The sequence below is a fragment of the Anas platyrhynchos genome, chromosome 13 (assembly GCF_047663525.1).
Source record: "Anas platyrhynchos isolate ZD024472 breed Pekin duck chromosome 13, IASCAAS_PekinDuck_T2T, whole genome shotgun sequence".
Taxonomy (NCBI): Eukaryota; Metazoa; Chordata; class Aves; order Anseriformes; family Anatidae; genus Anas; species Anas platyrhynchos.
The window spans coordinates 9179122-9192032 of NC_092599.1; the positions used below are offsets into that span (position 1 = coordinate 9179122).

A 12911-nucleotide genomic window follows, 5' to 3' on the forward strand; every position below is an offset into this window, starting at 1 on the left:
GCTTATATAGAAATATAGTAACATAATTAACCATAGCATCCCTGGCCTGCATGAAAATGAAATGTTTTCAGCTTAAAGTTTAATCTTTATTTTTAATCTTATGTTATGTACATAGCATATGTTCTTCCAGACATGCATTTCAAAGTTCCGAAGTCAGGCCTCCTTGATAATGGAAGCTTTGGTATGTTTAAATACATTTCAATTGGAAAATGTTCTTTTTAGCCACTAAACTTCTCATTTATTTGATAATCAAAAGCCCAAATTATTTTTAGTCTCATCCACTTTTAATTACACATATTATTTCATTATGCCATCAACACACTGTTATGTGTTGATGTAGGTAATTAATTGCAGTCAATTAATGTGTTCATAAACAGAGATTTTCATGCAAATCAGCTTTTATAATTGGAGCTAACAACATCCCAAGGTAGTCAGCAAATTAAAGAAATTGATGTTGGGTCATCTAATCTTGTGAAATGGCAGCTGTTAAGAGGAACCAAATGTCACATCAGGAACAAAGGAAAAAGCTAATGGAAGAAAGTGCCTTCTTTTGTGCTTATTAGTACAGTAAATTACAATGTTTGGTTGCTAATGCATGATCTTTTTTTAATTTCATTGATGACAATCGAAATAAAGCTTATCTTAAATGAAGACTAAACAATTCTATGAAAAATGCTTAAGACAATGTACAAAATGTTGTTTCTACTTTTTTTTCTATCCACTTCTCAAAAGTGATAGCAATTTAATACTCAAGTTATAGCAAGAAAAAAAAAATGCATACGCTATAAATTTTAATTATAAATTAATGTGAAGGTACCCTTATTTTTTATTAGCTCTGATAAGGAGAATTCACTGACAATCATGAAGAATCAAGAAGAAAAGGAAAAAAAAAATATTATTACATGCAGTTCTGGCACCCTGGTGATAAAATTACCTTAATACATAACTATTTTACTGTCCATACCTTTTAAATTTTACTCAAAACATTCACCTGCATTTCATGACTACCTTTTGTTTTTGTGGCAGACCATTTGGCATTTTCTGTGTTTGAAAATAATTACAGAAGTATATTTAGAAGTATAGCTAGATTTTAAACAGTAAAAAATGCCATGAAAGTGCTAGAACATTTTAACAGGACTAGTGCACCTTTTCAGTATTAGGGTTCAGCCCTGGTAATGCAATAGATTCATTAATTTCAAAAACAAAACTCCATGGAAATATTTCTTGTGTACTAGGTGAGCTGTGTGTGATACATTGAGAGTATTGCCTCGGTTCTATTTCTTTTTGTTTTGTTTTGTTTTGTTATTTATTAATTAGAGCTGTTTTTTCTTCCTCTCACAAGTAAGGTTTTCATTGAAGTTCTGTAGACATCATGCCAAAAAAAAAAAAAAAAGAAAGGTTTATTAATAGCCCCTTTTTAAATAAATCTTTAAAACAAGGAGATTAGACATATGTCTATATAATAGACCAACATTTTCTTGCCTGTATATTGACACACTTTTATAAAATGTGTGTTTGCTTTGAGTAAAAAAATAGTGAACTTTGACTACATATTTCTAGGGATTGTGCTATAAAGGAACATAATTTTTGTGTATGTGTTGTGTTCATAATTCTTTCATTTCAGTCGATTTTTAAAGGTATTAATATTTATTCTTTATAAGTACTGTAATATATTTTTGAAACTACTATTTTTCTTTACTTAGGACGCTTGATTAATAGGGGAAAAAGCAATATACGCAGCAATAAAACTCAAGACGTATCACATATTGCATTTGGATCAAAGATCCTTGGACCACCTCCATCTTCAAACAGAAGAGTCAGTACAAGGGTATCTGGAGAGGTAAGAAGGCTTAAATTACAATGAAACCACTGCCTTTTCTATAAAAGAAGAGATTGGCAAACAAACAGGAGAGTCATACTAAAAGTTTATTTCAGAACTGGTAAGAAGCTGCATCTAGAGTACTGTGTTCAGTTGTGAGCCTTGAATACAAGAGAGGCACTGTAACATCCAGTGGAGGGCAAAAAAAATGCTTAAGTGGCTACAGCACGTGGCATGGGAAGAGAAGCTGAAGGAGCTGGGTTTGTGCTGCCTGCAGAAGAGCAAGCTAAGGGAGAGTCTAGTTTTCACTAGTTGTTCTCAACCAATTCAACTGAAATTCTAAGATGGAAAGCAAAATTCCTTTCTCCAAAGAAGAAAGGGCTTCTTCCAAGGTCTAGAACATCCAGAAGTGTCACTGTCTTTTTATCCAGATAGTAAATTTAGATTATTTTTTTCCTTACTTTGCTTTGCTTTGTTTTCCTTTCATTCAGTGGAAAAAAAAATCTGCCTGTTAGTAGACTGTAAAGATTGAAGATACCACACAAAACTGTACCTACCACAAAGTTTCCTTAAAAGATGATGATTTTTTTTTTTAAAAAAAAAAAAGGAATATTTATTCCAAAATAAACTTAGTTCAAAATCTGTGTTTAGCTTTGAGTAGTTTGAAAGAGTTGTATCTTTATCTTTCATTAAGAAAAGTATTATCTTTCAAGGTAACAAAGACTGTGGGTAGCAAAAGTACTAGATCATGCCAACTTCAAAGTTCAGGAAAAGGAACTGAATCCCTACAAGACACCAAGAGATTGGAGCTGTCGTTCTCACCATGCAATGATTCTTTAGATCAAGGAGGCAAGAAAAATACTCACCAGACAGCTGAAGATGTACATCAGAATGGTAAGAGTGTAAAGTGAAGCATATATAGAGTTCACAAACTGCCAAAATTATCGCACAATTCTGAATTTGAATGTAAAATGTAATTCTCAGTTTTTCTCATCCTTTATCTACCTTGTTATTTACTGAAGACATTTATGTTAAATAACGGCTTGTTCTCCTGCATGAGCATGAAAAAAATGCTCATTCTCTCTGTAGGTATTGTAAGTATTTGAGCCAGGGACCACCACCTGCTTGCAGTAGCTACAGGGTATAAACATATTCCTTTTACCCTCATGATATGTATATATTTTGTTTTGATTACTTTGTAGGTTTTGCAAGCCTTTTTTTTTTTTTTATTTTAATAATTTCTATAGTATGTCTACCTTGTGTACATAGTGTTAAATTTTGACTGTCTTGTATCTGTCATTATTCTTGCTGCCCCACAAGATTCCCATTCTTTCTGGAAGATGCTTGTATACCAGAACAATTCTCTGTATGCTGTTCTTCCATGCCTCTTGTGAGAAAAACATACAATATGAGTGTTCACAGGTATTTAATGTGTCTGGATTACATTTCAGACTCTGCAATTCAGACTCAGAAGATGTCTGAGAATGGAAGAACAGATTTTCAGCTCCCCTTACCACAAGATCTATCACCAGACAAGAACAATCATGGAAGATTATGTATAAAAAATGCAGCCCAAAACACATGGGAGATAACCAGTGGTATGGTGCTAATTTTATGTTATTTTACATCTCAGTTCTGTGTGGAGTAGGGGACTATTTGTTGTAGATTTCAAAGGACTCAGAAGCAGTTCATATAAAATATAAATGTATGTGCTGCAGGGATTATGGAAATCAAACACCCTGCAACAGAATTGCTTTTGAGCATTGATAAAGATTTGTAGGATTAAGCAAAGTACCAGAGCAGTGAATGAATAAAAAAGAAAAAACTCCATGCTCTCATGATTAAAGGGAAAGAACTAAAAATAATTTATTCTTTAAATCACTATTAAATTTAACACTAAAGATTCCAAACATCAAATGTATGAGAAGAGGCAAGTATTCAGGCATGGATATCTATTATGATATCCATGTAATATCAGTTTTTTTTTTGGGGGGGGGGGTTGTTTTTGAAGATCAGTGGTGAATTTTCTTTATTTTTTTTCTTATTATTTCTGGATTAATATGTTTTGAAGAATTTCCCATAGGCAACCTGTTCATCAAGGAAAGTCTGCTATGCTCAGTTATGAACTTCCTCCAAGGATGGCAGTGGAAAAATTTAATCTCAAAGAATGATAAGCATCATTTGTGGAAAAGTTCACAGGGAAGAGGGGGAAATTCAAAAGCAGAAAAATCAAACAAAAAATGAGGACCATAATAATTTTAAATAAAATTACACCATGCAACATATGCATAAAATATACTGACATTATCAGATGAGAGAACTCCTACTCCTTCTTACCAACCATTTAACATTTGAATTCACATTTTAAGTACCTTTCTAATAAAAGCAAAGAAAAAGTATTTTCTGTGATGACTTCTCTCATAGCATCTGTTTATGCACATTGTCAGAATTGTAAGACATAAACCTCAGGACTGATGTTCTAGTCAGAAAACTCCAAAAACTTGATCTTGTCCCACAGGCTTGGTTTGGTGGCAGTGACTCTGCTAAAAGCATCATCCTGACACTTTTGACAATGTATTAATGTACACACCTATGGCAACTTGTTGGCACAAAACCACTTTCCTAAGCAAGTGCAAAACTTAAATATTTTCTGGCTCCCCTTTTATATTGTAGTTGAAACAAGTTGTATCAACAAGAATCTGTCATACAATATTCTTTTCTTATAAGCAGGAATTTAGTATTCTTGAGCCCTGTGCAGCCATCATCATCTTGGGACAGCACAGTAATTGTTGTGCCATTAGCTTGAGCAAATATTAACTCAAGTTTCATGGGTGGAGGGGAGCTTTCATAAGTGATTTTCTTATTACTTTAGGGGTTGTTCACTGCTATTCATAATACCTTCTGGATTTATCACTGAGCTGAAATCAACATAACTTCTGTAGCAGGTGCACAGCACAGCACCTTTAGAAAGGTAAATTATTTTTAAGCAAGGGAAAAAATAAAATGAGGGAGTATTGTTTATAGTTTGCCAATCTTATTTATGCAATGTTTAAACCTTCATTAAAATGTTAGGCTGCAATTGGAAGCTTTACCATAAGTCTGACTGTGTAGAAGAACTAATGAGATGTTTAGGTGATCATTCTTGCATTTATCTTGTTTGCTGCAATGTTGTGATTACATAGTAATTTACATATTTTACATATTTTGCTAAGAAGATACTCTAAATTGTTCATTACAATTGACAATGAAATGCTGAGTTAAAAAGAAATTCCAGTATAGTTTGTGGCTGAGAGATAATAGGATTTGGTTTGGTCCAAAACACTCCATATCTTTCACTTGTAAACTATTAACAAAATGGTACACTGATTACAGGTTACAGAAGTTGCTGAACTCCAAAGCTAGTGTAAAACGTCATTTGAAAGACTTGCAGACTTAATGTTTTCTCTTATTGTTTCAGTTTTATTTGCATATGACCTCTTAGATGTAATTGCAATTACCCGGATAATGTCAGATGAGTGACACAATCTTGAGTGATCAGAGGAGAATGCTGCTGTAGTATGCTCCTTTGAAAAATTTGTAGTTATTGATCAAAACAAAAGGTCATTGGGCTTACACAAAAAATGGGTAGTTCTTAAAAGGTTTGAATAGTGTCACTTATTTCTTGACATTAAAAAAAAAAGTCCAAAATATTTGTGAAATAAATTGCATTACTTACATGTTCATCTTGCATTTCTTACAGCCTCTTTCAGCCTCTTACAGCTTAGAAATAAGATGAAATGTCTGTATATTTACAAAATATACCTTTCTACATATAATTGGCAATGGTATACTAGATTACTTTAAACTAGCAGGATTATCTAATATAAAAAGATTACATTAAGAGCCTTGAGGCTTCTGACCAAAGATTGTCTTCCTTTAGAGACTGAAAAATAGTGTCCTCTGGAACAAGTAGGTGCAAGCCATGAATGTACAAGATATAAGTCCCTCCTTTCCACCTAGTTCCTACTACAAACTACTGTTCAGTAGTTTCACTGGCTACTTTCAGTAAACCGGGAGAATCAGAGCAACACAATAAGACAGCTGTTTTCTGCTGGCATTCTCATTCTTCTCTTCCTTTTGCCTTCATTTATGGTAGTTCAGAATTATTTTTTTTTTCTCAAAGCTTCTTCATGTGCCCAGAGTGGTAAATATTTCTGACAAAACTAAGAAAGAATTGAATGCCATAGTAAATTTACTCCATTCTGTGACAGCAAGCATTTTATTATTGCAGTGTTACTTTATTATTACATTTTTAGTATTTTTTATTGAGGCTTTTTTAATATGGTTGGTGGTAACCTTGTTTTATGGAGCCAGAAAGTTTCCAGATTAGTGAATAATCCACACCACACTACCTTTAATGAAGATAAGGGAGTATTGCATACTTGAGCAATTCCCCTTTTCTCAGATGCTATTTGAGATTGGTTTTAATCAATCAAATTGACATTTTTTTCTATACTATCATTCCAAACAGTAAAATATAATTTAACAATGAGAATATAAAAATGGTCTTTTCATGTTTATCTGGTGCATTCAATCTTTAAATCCATTTCTGTAGTTTATTGTTTGTTTTAAAATTGGTAGATTAGTACAGCCTGCATTCAGGGAAACTTGGTGAAACAGATATCTTCATACGTTTTTCATGTCATGCTATTTTTCATCAGAACTATAGTTTGAAATTGAGATTTAAACCATAGGTACTAGACATAAAAGAAAGTGTAGAATTTCAACAATAAAGTAGCAGCAGACTGTAATATTGTGAACTTTCCACCGAGTGTTTGTGATTTTTGGGAGAATGCAACTCAATTGTACAGTTTCAAGTCTTCACAGTTAGATAGTTTCAGATTTGGAAATTGCAGGTTTGCATGTCATATATTTTAGCCTGCAGATTTTTTAATATATGATCAGGAAACATTTTGATTGACCTTGCCTCTCTTAGAAAGCAACGTGATCTCTTTCACTGCATCTTCATCACTCTTCCAAATGTATGAATTTGATACATCAGAATATTTGTGTAAAAAAAAATTATTTCCTGTACAGCTTCCAGAGGAAAAAACAAATGTGATCAGTATAAAAATGCAATTTTATATGTTTTACATTACAGTAAATCTGTACATTACAGCAAATCTGAAATTTACATTTCAGATGAATGGGTGTTTCCAGAAAGTTTTACAGAGAGTGCTCAGTTGGATAAGAGTGGACAGTTTGTAGCTACTCAAGATTCAGCCTGCCATAATTTACCGTCGCCACAGAATGCATCTGCTGAACATCAGAGCAATGAAACAGGTGATCACCATGTGAATCATAAAGAGATTTTCACATTTTCATCAAGACCTCGGTCAGCTCCTCATGGGAAATCTCCAAATAGGTCACCAGAACATTGCATTTTCCCTTTGGATTTGAAGCAAGACAGTAACCAAGTCCATGGGGAAATCCAGATTGCAGATAACTTTCAAGGAACTGACAGCAGTGAAGAGGTAAGCCACTTTGCACATGTAATTCTTGATAAAGTAGTCTTCATCCTAAAACTCCTAGGATGAGATTCTGTCTTCAAGGTAGACAGGAAGGATTAATCATCATTTCCCTATATACCTACCAGTAGATTTGTCTCTGTCAGGTTGCTGTGTCTAACTGAGTACAGGGGTGAAAATGAAGGTATTCCCTCTGTAACAAGTGGACAAAAGAAACCTAACTCTCTGTCAACCCCTATGTCAGTAGATACATGTAAGTATGCTTTAAGCATCCTTACAACGGAAAAGATTTTAGGAAAGCCTGCATTGTAGATTTCAGCAAGACATATGTCTGTTATGGTTGAATGAGTGTGCAGAAAATAAGGCTTCACTGTGCCTTTTAGAACTGTAAGCAGGGGCTGTTTTGCTCACCAACATTGTCAAAAGTAAATTAAGAAATTTCATCTGTTTAAAGTCACTTGATGATTGGAATTTCTTCTTTATATCCTATTCGAGCTATGTGAGCATTGCCAGGTTTAATTCTTTTGTAATGTGGAAATCTTTCACCAATAAGATTAGTGAAAGAAAGGAAGTATTTTTTTAATATTTTAATGTTTCACCCTACAAACTGAAAACCACAAGTATTTGTAAAGTCCCTTTAGCATTTACCAATTAGTCACTGAAATAGTTAATTGCTGTTATTCAATTATAAGAGTCAAATAATCAATAAAGGATAAAACTTGCTTCTTTCTGTGGAATAATTCACCATCAAGTGGCTTATTTTGTAATTAAATAAATGTCCATGCTTTCAGCCCAAATTCCTGTCAGGGACTTTTTGTAGTGAAACTTGCCATGTTAGCACTTGTAGATTCTGCCAAACCCAGAGCAAAAGCAAGAGCTCTTTCTGGCCACAGGAGTCGTGTGACTGTGGCTGGTGTGTCCACACGTCAGAACGCTATCAAATATGCTGTTTTGACTGTGAAGCCAAAAGTGAAGCCTTCAGTGAAGAAACTTTCTATCCTTATGTAATTCAAAGAGTAAAGGAGTAAGATCAAATAAGATAACATACTCTTACAAAGTCTGATAGGTAATTTCACTCTGATACCTCAGTATTAAAGCCCAGTGTACAAAGAAACTATATCTCATCTGCTCCTCATAGCGGCCCTTGAGTCATTAGAATTATCTTCTTAAAATTACACCCCAGCAAGAGCAATCAATTTTATGTATCCAGAAATTATTGCCCAACTGCCCATCTGTATGTTCTTTCTAGGAATATACATGTAGTTCATCAGCAGAAGTGCTAATTCCTCAGTGAAATCATTCTCACCTTCACTACACATATGCTGTGCTATAGTTAATCAAGCAAACTTTTTTGACGTTTTTGGCACAATTTCACGATTTAATATTTATCAAATTATTCTAGAACCTACATTTATATGGCTATATATACATGGTTACCAGCATTCTAAATCTGGGCTGATGTTTTGAGAAGTGTAATCGTGTCTCTATCTTCCCCTGCTTTGGTTCACTAGTTAATATGTAAAAATATGTTTATGGGATACTCAGAATAGCAGTTCAGAAGAGCAGACAGTTCTCAGAATCTGCAAATTTAAAATTAAGCAGTAGAAATTAAGGGGCCATTTTGAAAATTTAAGGCCAAATGTTTTATGGAAAACAGTGTTGTGTGATGATGAGAGGAAATTCATCTTTGTTTCCTGAATTTAGGATGACAGTAATATATTTATCCAGGGTACTGAGAATCCAGAGATCAGTGTTAGCAGGCAAGGAACATCTGATTCAGCAATTTTTGAAGAGAACGCAATAAAGAGCATGCCATGCAGAAATGAGTACTGGAAGAATAAGGAATGCAGCAAACAAAACCTCGAGGAAACCATCTTGTCAAAACCACAGAGTTCCACTGTGAGAAAAACAGATTCTGTTATCTCTCAGAGAAGCTTAAAGCCTACCCTTTCTCTTTCTCCAACTGGAACTAAATCTGAATTCTTTAACGTCACTCCAAATGCATCTGAAAAAAATGAAGGACCTGAAGGAGTTTCTGGTCAGATAAAACCATCAATTGGTAAAAAGTCCCTCAAGAAAATCTCAAGAGAAAATTCATGTCTGACAACACAGACTTGTGTAAGTAGTTTTTACTTTGAAATTAAGTTGTTGCATTGTATACAGAAGCTGTAGGAGATGTACCCATTTGTATGAAGTGCAAAATATTGTATCTTTCATCTAGATATATTCTGGGTTCATCATAACAGTGTTTACCAAGCTCAATCTGTTGAAAGCTGATTGTGTATTTTTTTTTGCAGTGCATAAAATTGTACTCTAAATAAAACAGAAATCACTCAGGTTCATGATAGAAATAGGTGTAATTGAGCAACTCGCATTTTGAAAATATGCGAGTTAAAAATACATGAGTAGTTTGGGTCAGGAAAAGCTACAAAGGAAAATTGACAGACTTTCAATTTTTGTATTAATTAATGACCATGGAAAGAGTATTACTCTAGATATTTAATAGTCGCTCTGCAACAGTCCTGAGAAAAGATGAATTATGTGATTGAGGGCTAGCAGTGAGGCTGTGTCATAGGCTAAATTGTGACGCTACTAAAGGAACTGTTACATTCACAGAAGTGTTGTTTTATCCACAGATTTTTGTCCTGGATTCTCCTTACAGAAACATACAGTAATTTTAAGAACAAATTTGTCTGAAGCTAATTATGTTCTTACATACTTCCTAATAGTTAATTCTTGTCTTCTCAGCTTATATTAAATGATGTGCTTTGAACTGTACTTTGAATGAGGAATTGGAGCTTAAGAATCAAGTATATTCTGTAAATTGCAAATGAACAAATATGTCGCCACTCCATTTTTGGACAGAATTATTTTAGGCTTAGAATTACTGCAGTCCTACATCTTTTAACATTTTCTAGATGTGTTATGACTTGATTAGATTTATTCCTGGGCACCTGAGAATGGAATAGGCCATGTTTGTTCTTCTGACTTCAGAGATCAATTTTTTTTTCAGATATCACCTAATACTTTATGAGACTAAAGACTTATACAGCTAACAACTTCTGTCCGGCAGTGGTCAATCATAGATACCTAGGGAAAAGTGTAAGGACAGATGAAGCATCCAGCAATACCTCACCAGCATGCCGTGCAGACTTCCTGCTAGCCTTCATAGCTTAGCAATTTCTTGAGCTAAAGGTGTTGTATTTGTGATAAATAACTGGGGGTGGAAATTTTTTTCCACACACTTGTATAGTTTCATTCTATGTCCACGTGGCCTTTGTCTTGGGACAATGAATTCAGAATTTAACTTCTATTAGTGGGGTAAAATAACTATCTTCTTTTATTTGATTTTAATGCACCACTGCATTCTTGGTGCTTTCTTATTCTTCTGTTTGTTATAAGAAATAATGAATAATCATTTTTTCATTCTTCTTACCCATGCCACTTCCTATTGTATGGTTGTATATCATAATCCCCTGCAACTATCTCTTTTGCAGGTCAAGGAGTTCCATAGTATTTAGCCCCAGGCTTGCTTCTTTATGAATTTTTGCCTTTTTTTTTTTTCCCCAAGGATGTTGAATCCAGCTGATGCATGATCATTAATGTAAGTTATTTGGGGTCATAATATCTTCAACTGCAGACCAAATGGATAGATGCCTCTCTTTTTTGTGGATCAATGAAACAGTTATGTATGCTTTGGGAAGAAAATAACTACAGTCACATCTTGAAACATGACATTTACCTCGTTAGCATGATGGAAATGGACGTCTTCCATCATTACTGTGTTTTGTGTCCTTGCTGCTTGTCTGCTCTCCTTTAGGATATGACAGTCCTCATTCCAGTCAGGGGGATTTGCTATCATTCTGCTGCTGGAATTTTAGTCCATGGTGATTCTATTACTTGTCGACGCAATTAATTTTAGTTATCAGATTTGATGGCATCCATGAAAGGGGAAGCATGACTACTTCCATGGGACAAGACTGCTACTGCTGTGACAGGGACATCTTGCAGAATGATTTTAACACCTATTTCTGGCTGCTATAGCTACTGAGGACCACACAGCAGCTAACTGTGAATATAGAATTTGGGGCATCTGACTAGGACGAATGTTCTAGAAATCTCTTCCCACAAAAGGGAAGGGAAAAGGGAAAGAAAAGAAAAAAATGGAAAAGAAAGGAGGGGAATACCTGGACAATTCATCTTTTTTTTTTATAACTGCATGATCCTCAGCACCTCTAAATTGGCTATAGTGAAACAAAAAAACGTAAAACTTGATAGACGATATGCATGATCCTTTTAGAGCATGAAGTACAAGGTACTGGCCAATGTGCTGACCTGAAAAGTAAAATGGTTATAATAGGAGCAGAAAACTGGTAAGGAGATCTGTTTTAGATCTTTCTTGTCAAAATAAGAGAAAATTATGTGTGACCTTGGGTACCTTTGAGACAAATACACAGAGAAGGTGTGGATATCCCATCTCTGGAAGCGTTCAAGGCCAGGTTGGATGGGGATTTGAGCAACCTGGTCTAGCAGAAGGTTTCCCTGGGAGGTTAGAATTAGATGATATTTGGGCTCCCTTACAACCCAAACCATTCTATGATTCTATAATATGAATTGTAAAGTTTAAAAAAAAAAAAAAAACTTTTCTGCAAGACAGATTTTCTTTAGTTTTTAAATTGTTCATTATGTTTTACAACTTTTCTGTGAGGTTTTGTTTTAAAGCACGAAGGAAGAGAGCTGTCATTTTTCTCTACTCAATAAATAGTTATTAAATTAGACAGCAGAACTATTACTATATTACACTGACTCATAGCTTTAAATCTGTTGCATGTCATTTGTTGCTTGTAAGGTTTTTTTGCAAGAACAAAGCCTATCGCCAATGTATAGAATCTGAGGTGTGACAGACTTTGCTTTATTGCTAAAAAAATATAAGATGAAAGTATCTGGTGGATTTACATGTAACTCTCATACTTGATTAGATCAAGTAATATTTTTTCCATTCCAGAAGCCTTTTTTTGGAGTTCTTTCATACTTCTCTTTATACTAGGTCATCCTCCAGATTTGAAGCCAAATTTGAGTACTACTGACTGCCCTTCAAGCAACAGTTGTTTATATCATTAGAAAGTGTGTCCAACTAGCACTTACTGAATACCACATACTATTTTTAATTTTTATTAAAATATTTCCAATACTTTAAAAGTTAATATAATAAGCTATTTGAGTATGGTCTTCTTCTGATCACATACCCATATAAGGCTTCGTTTTTGTTTTTGTTTTTTTCCTTATCTACTGGAGCAGTTTTGGTGGAAGAAGCTAGTATTCTAGGTTCCTACAAGTTTCAGAAGAAGTGGTAGCATATAATATTGTTAACTACAGTGAAGCAGCACTGGAGATTTTTGTTGTCTGTGAGCATGTAATTATTTTATTTCCGTATGAAACACCGTTCATTGTTTTAAGAATTATGTATGATAGGATAGTTTTGTAAGAGTATTAGAGTGAGAGTTTACACAGAAGTAGTCTTCTAATCTGCTTGTGCAGAGAACTGGTAAAGAAAAAAAAATGCTTAACCAGCTCTTACTGCAATT

The 12911-nt window shown here is 34.2% G+C and overlaps 1 protein-coding gene across 4 annotated transcripts in view; it reads left to right on the forward strand.

Annotated features, from left to right (window-relative positions):
* Window positions 1-12911, forward strand: part of CFAP20DC (CFAP20 domain containing) — a 67978-nt gene that overhangs the window by 23919 nt on the left and 31148 nt on the right. For 3 of the 4 annotated variants that reach the window (XM_072044336.1, XM_027467730.3, XM_038186103.2), the window contains 5 exons: window positions 1704-1840; window positions 2533-2713; window positions 3271-3417; window positions 7001-7332; window positions 9031-9444. In XM_072044336.1, the coding sequence (XP_071900437.1) occupies window positions 1704-1840; window positions 2533-2713; window positions 3271-3417; window positions 7001-7332; window positions 9031-9444 (1211 nt within the window). The remainder of the gene's footprint in view (window positions 1-1703; window positions 1841-2532; window positions 2714-3270; window positions 3418-7000; window positions 7333-9030; window positions 9445-12911) is intronic. The other variant, XM_038186104.2, reaches the window with a different exon arrangement.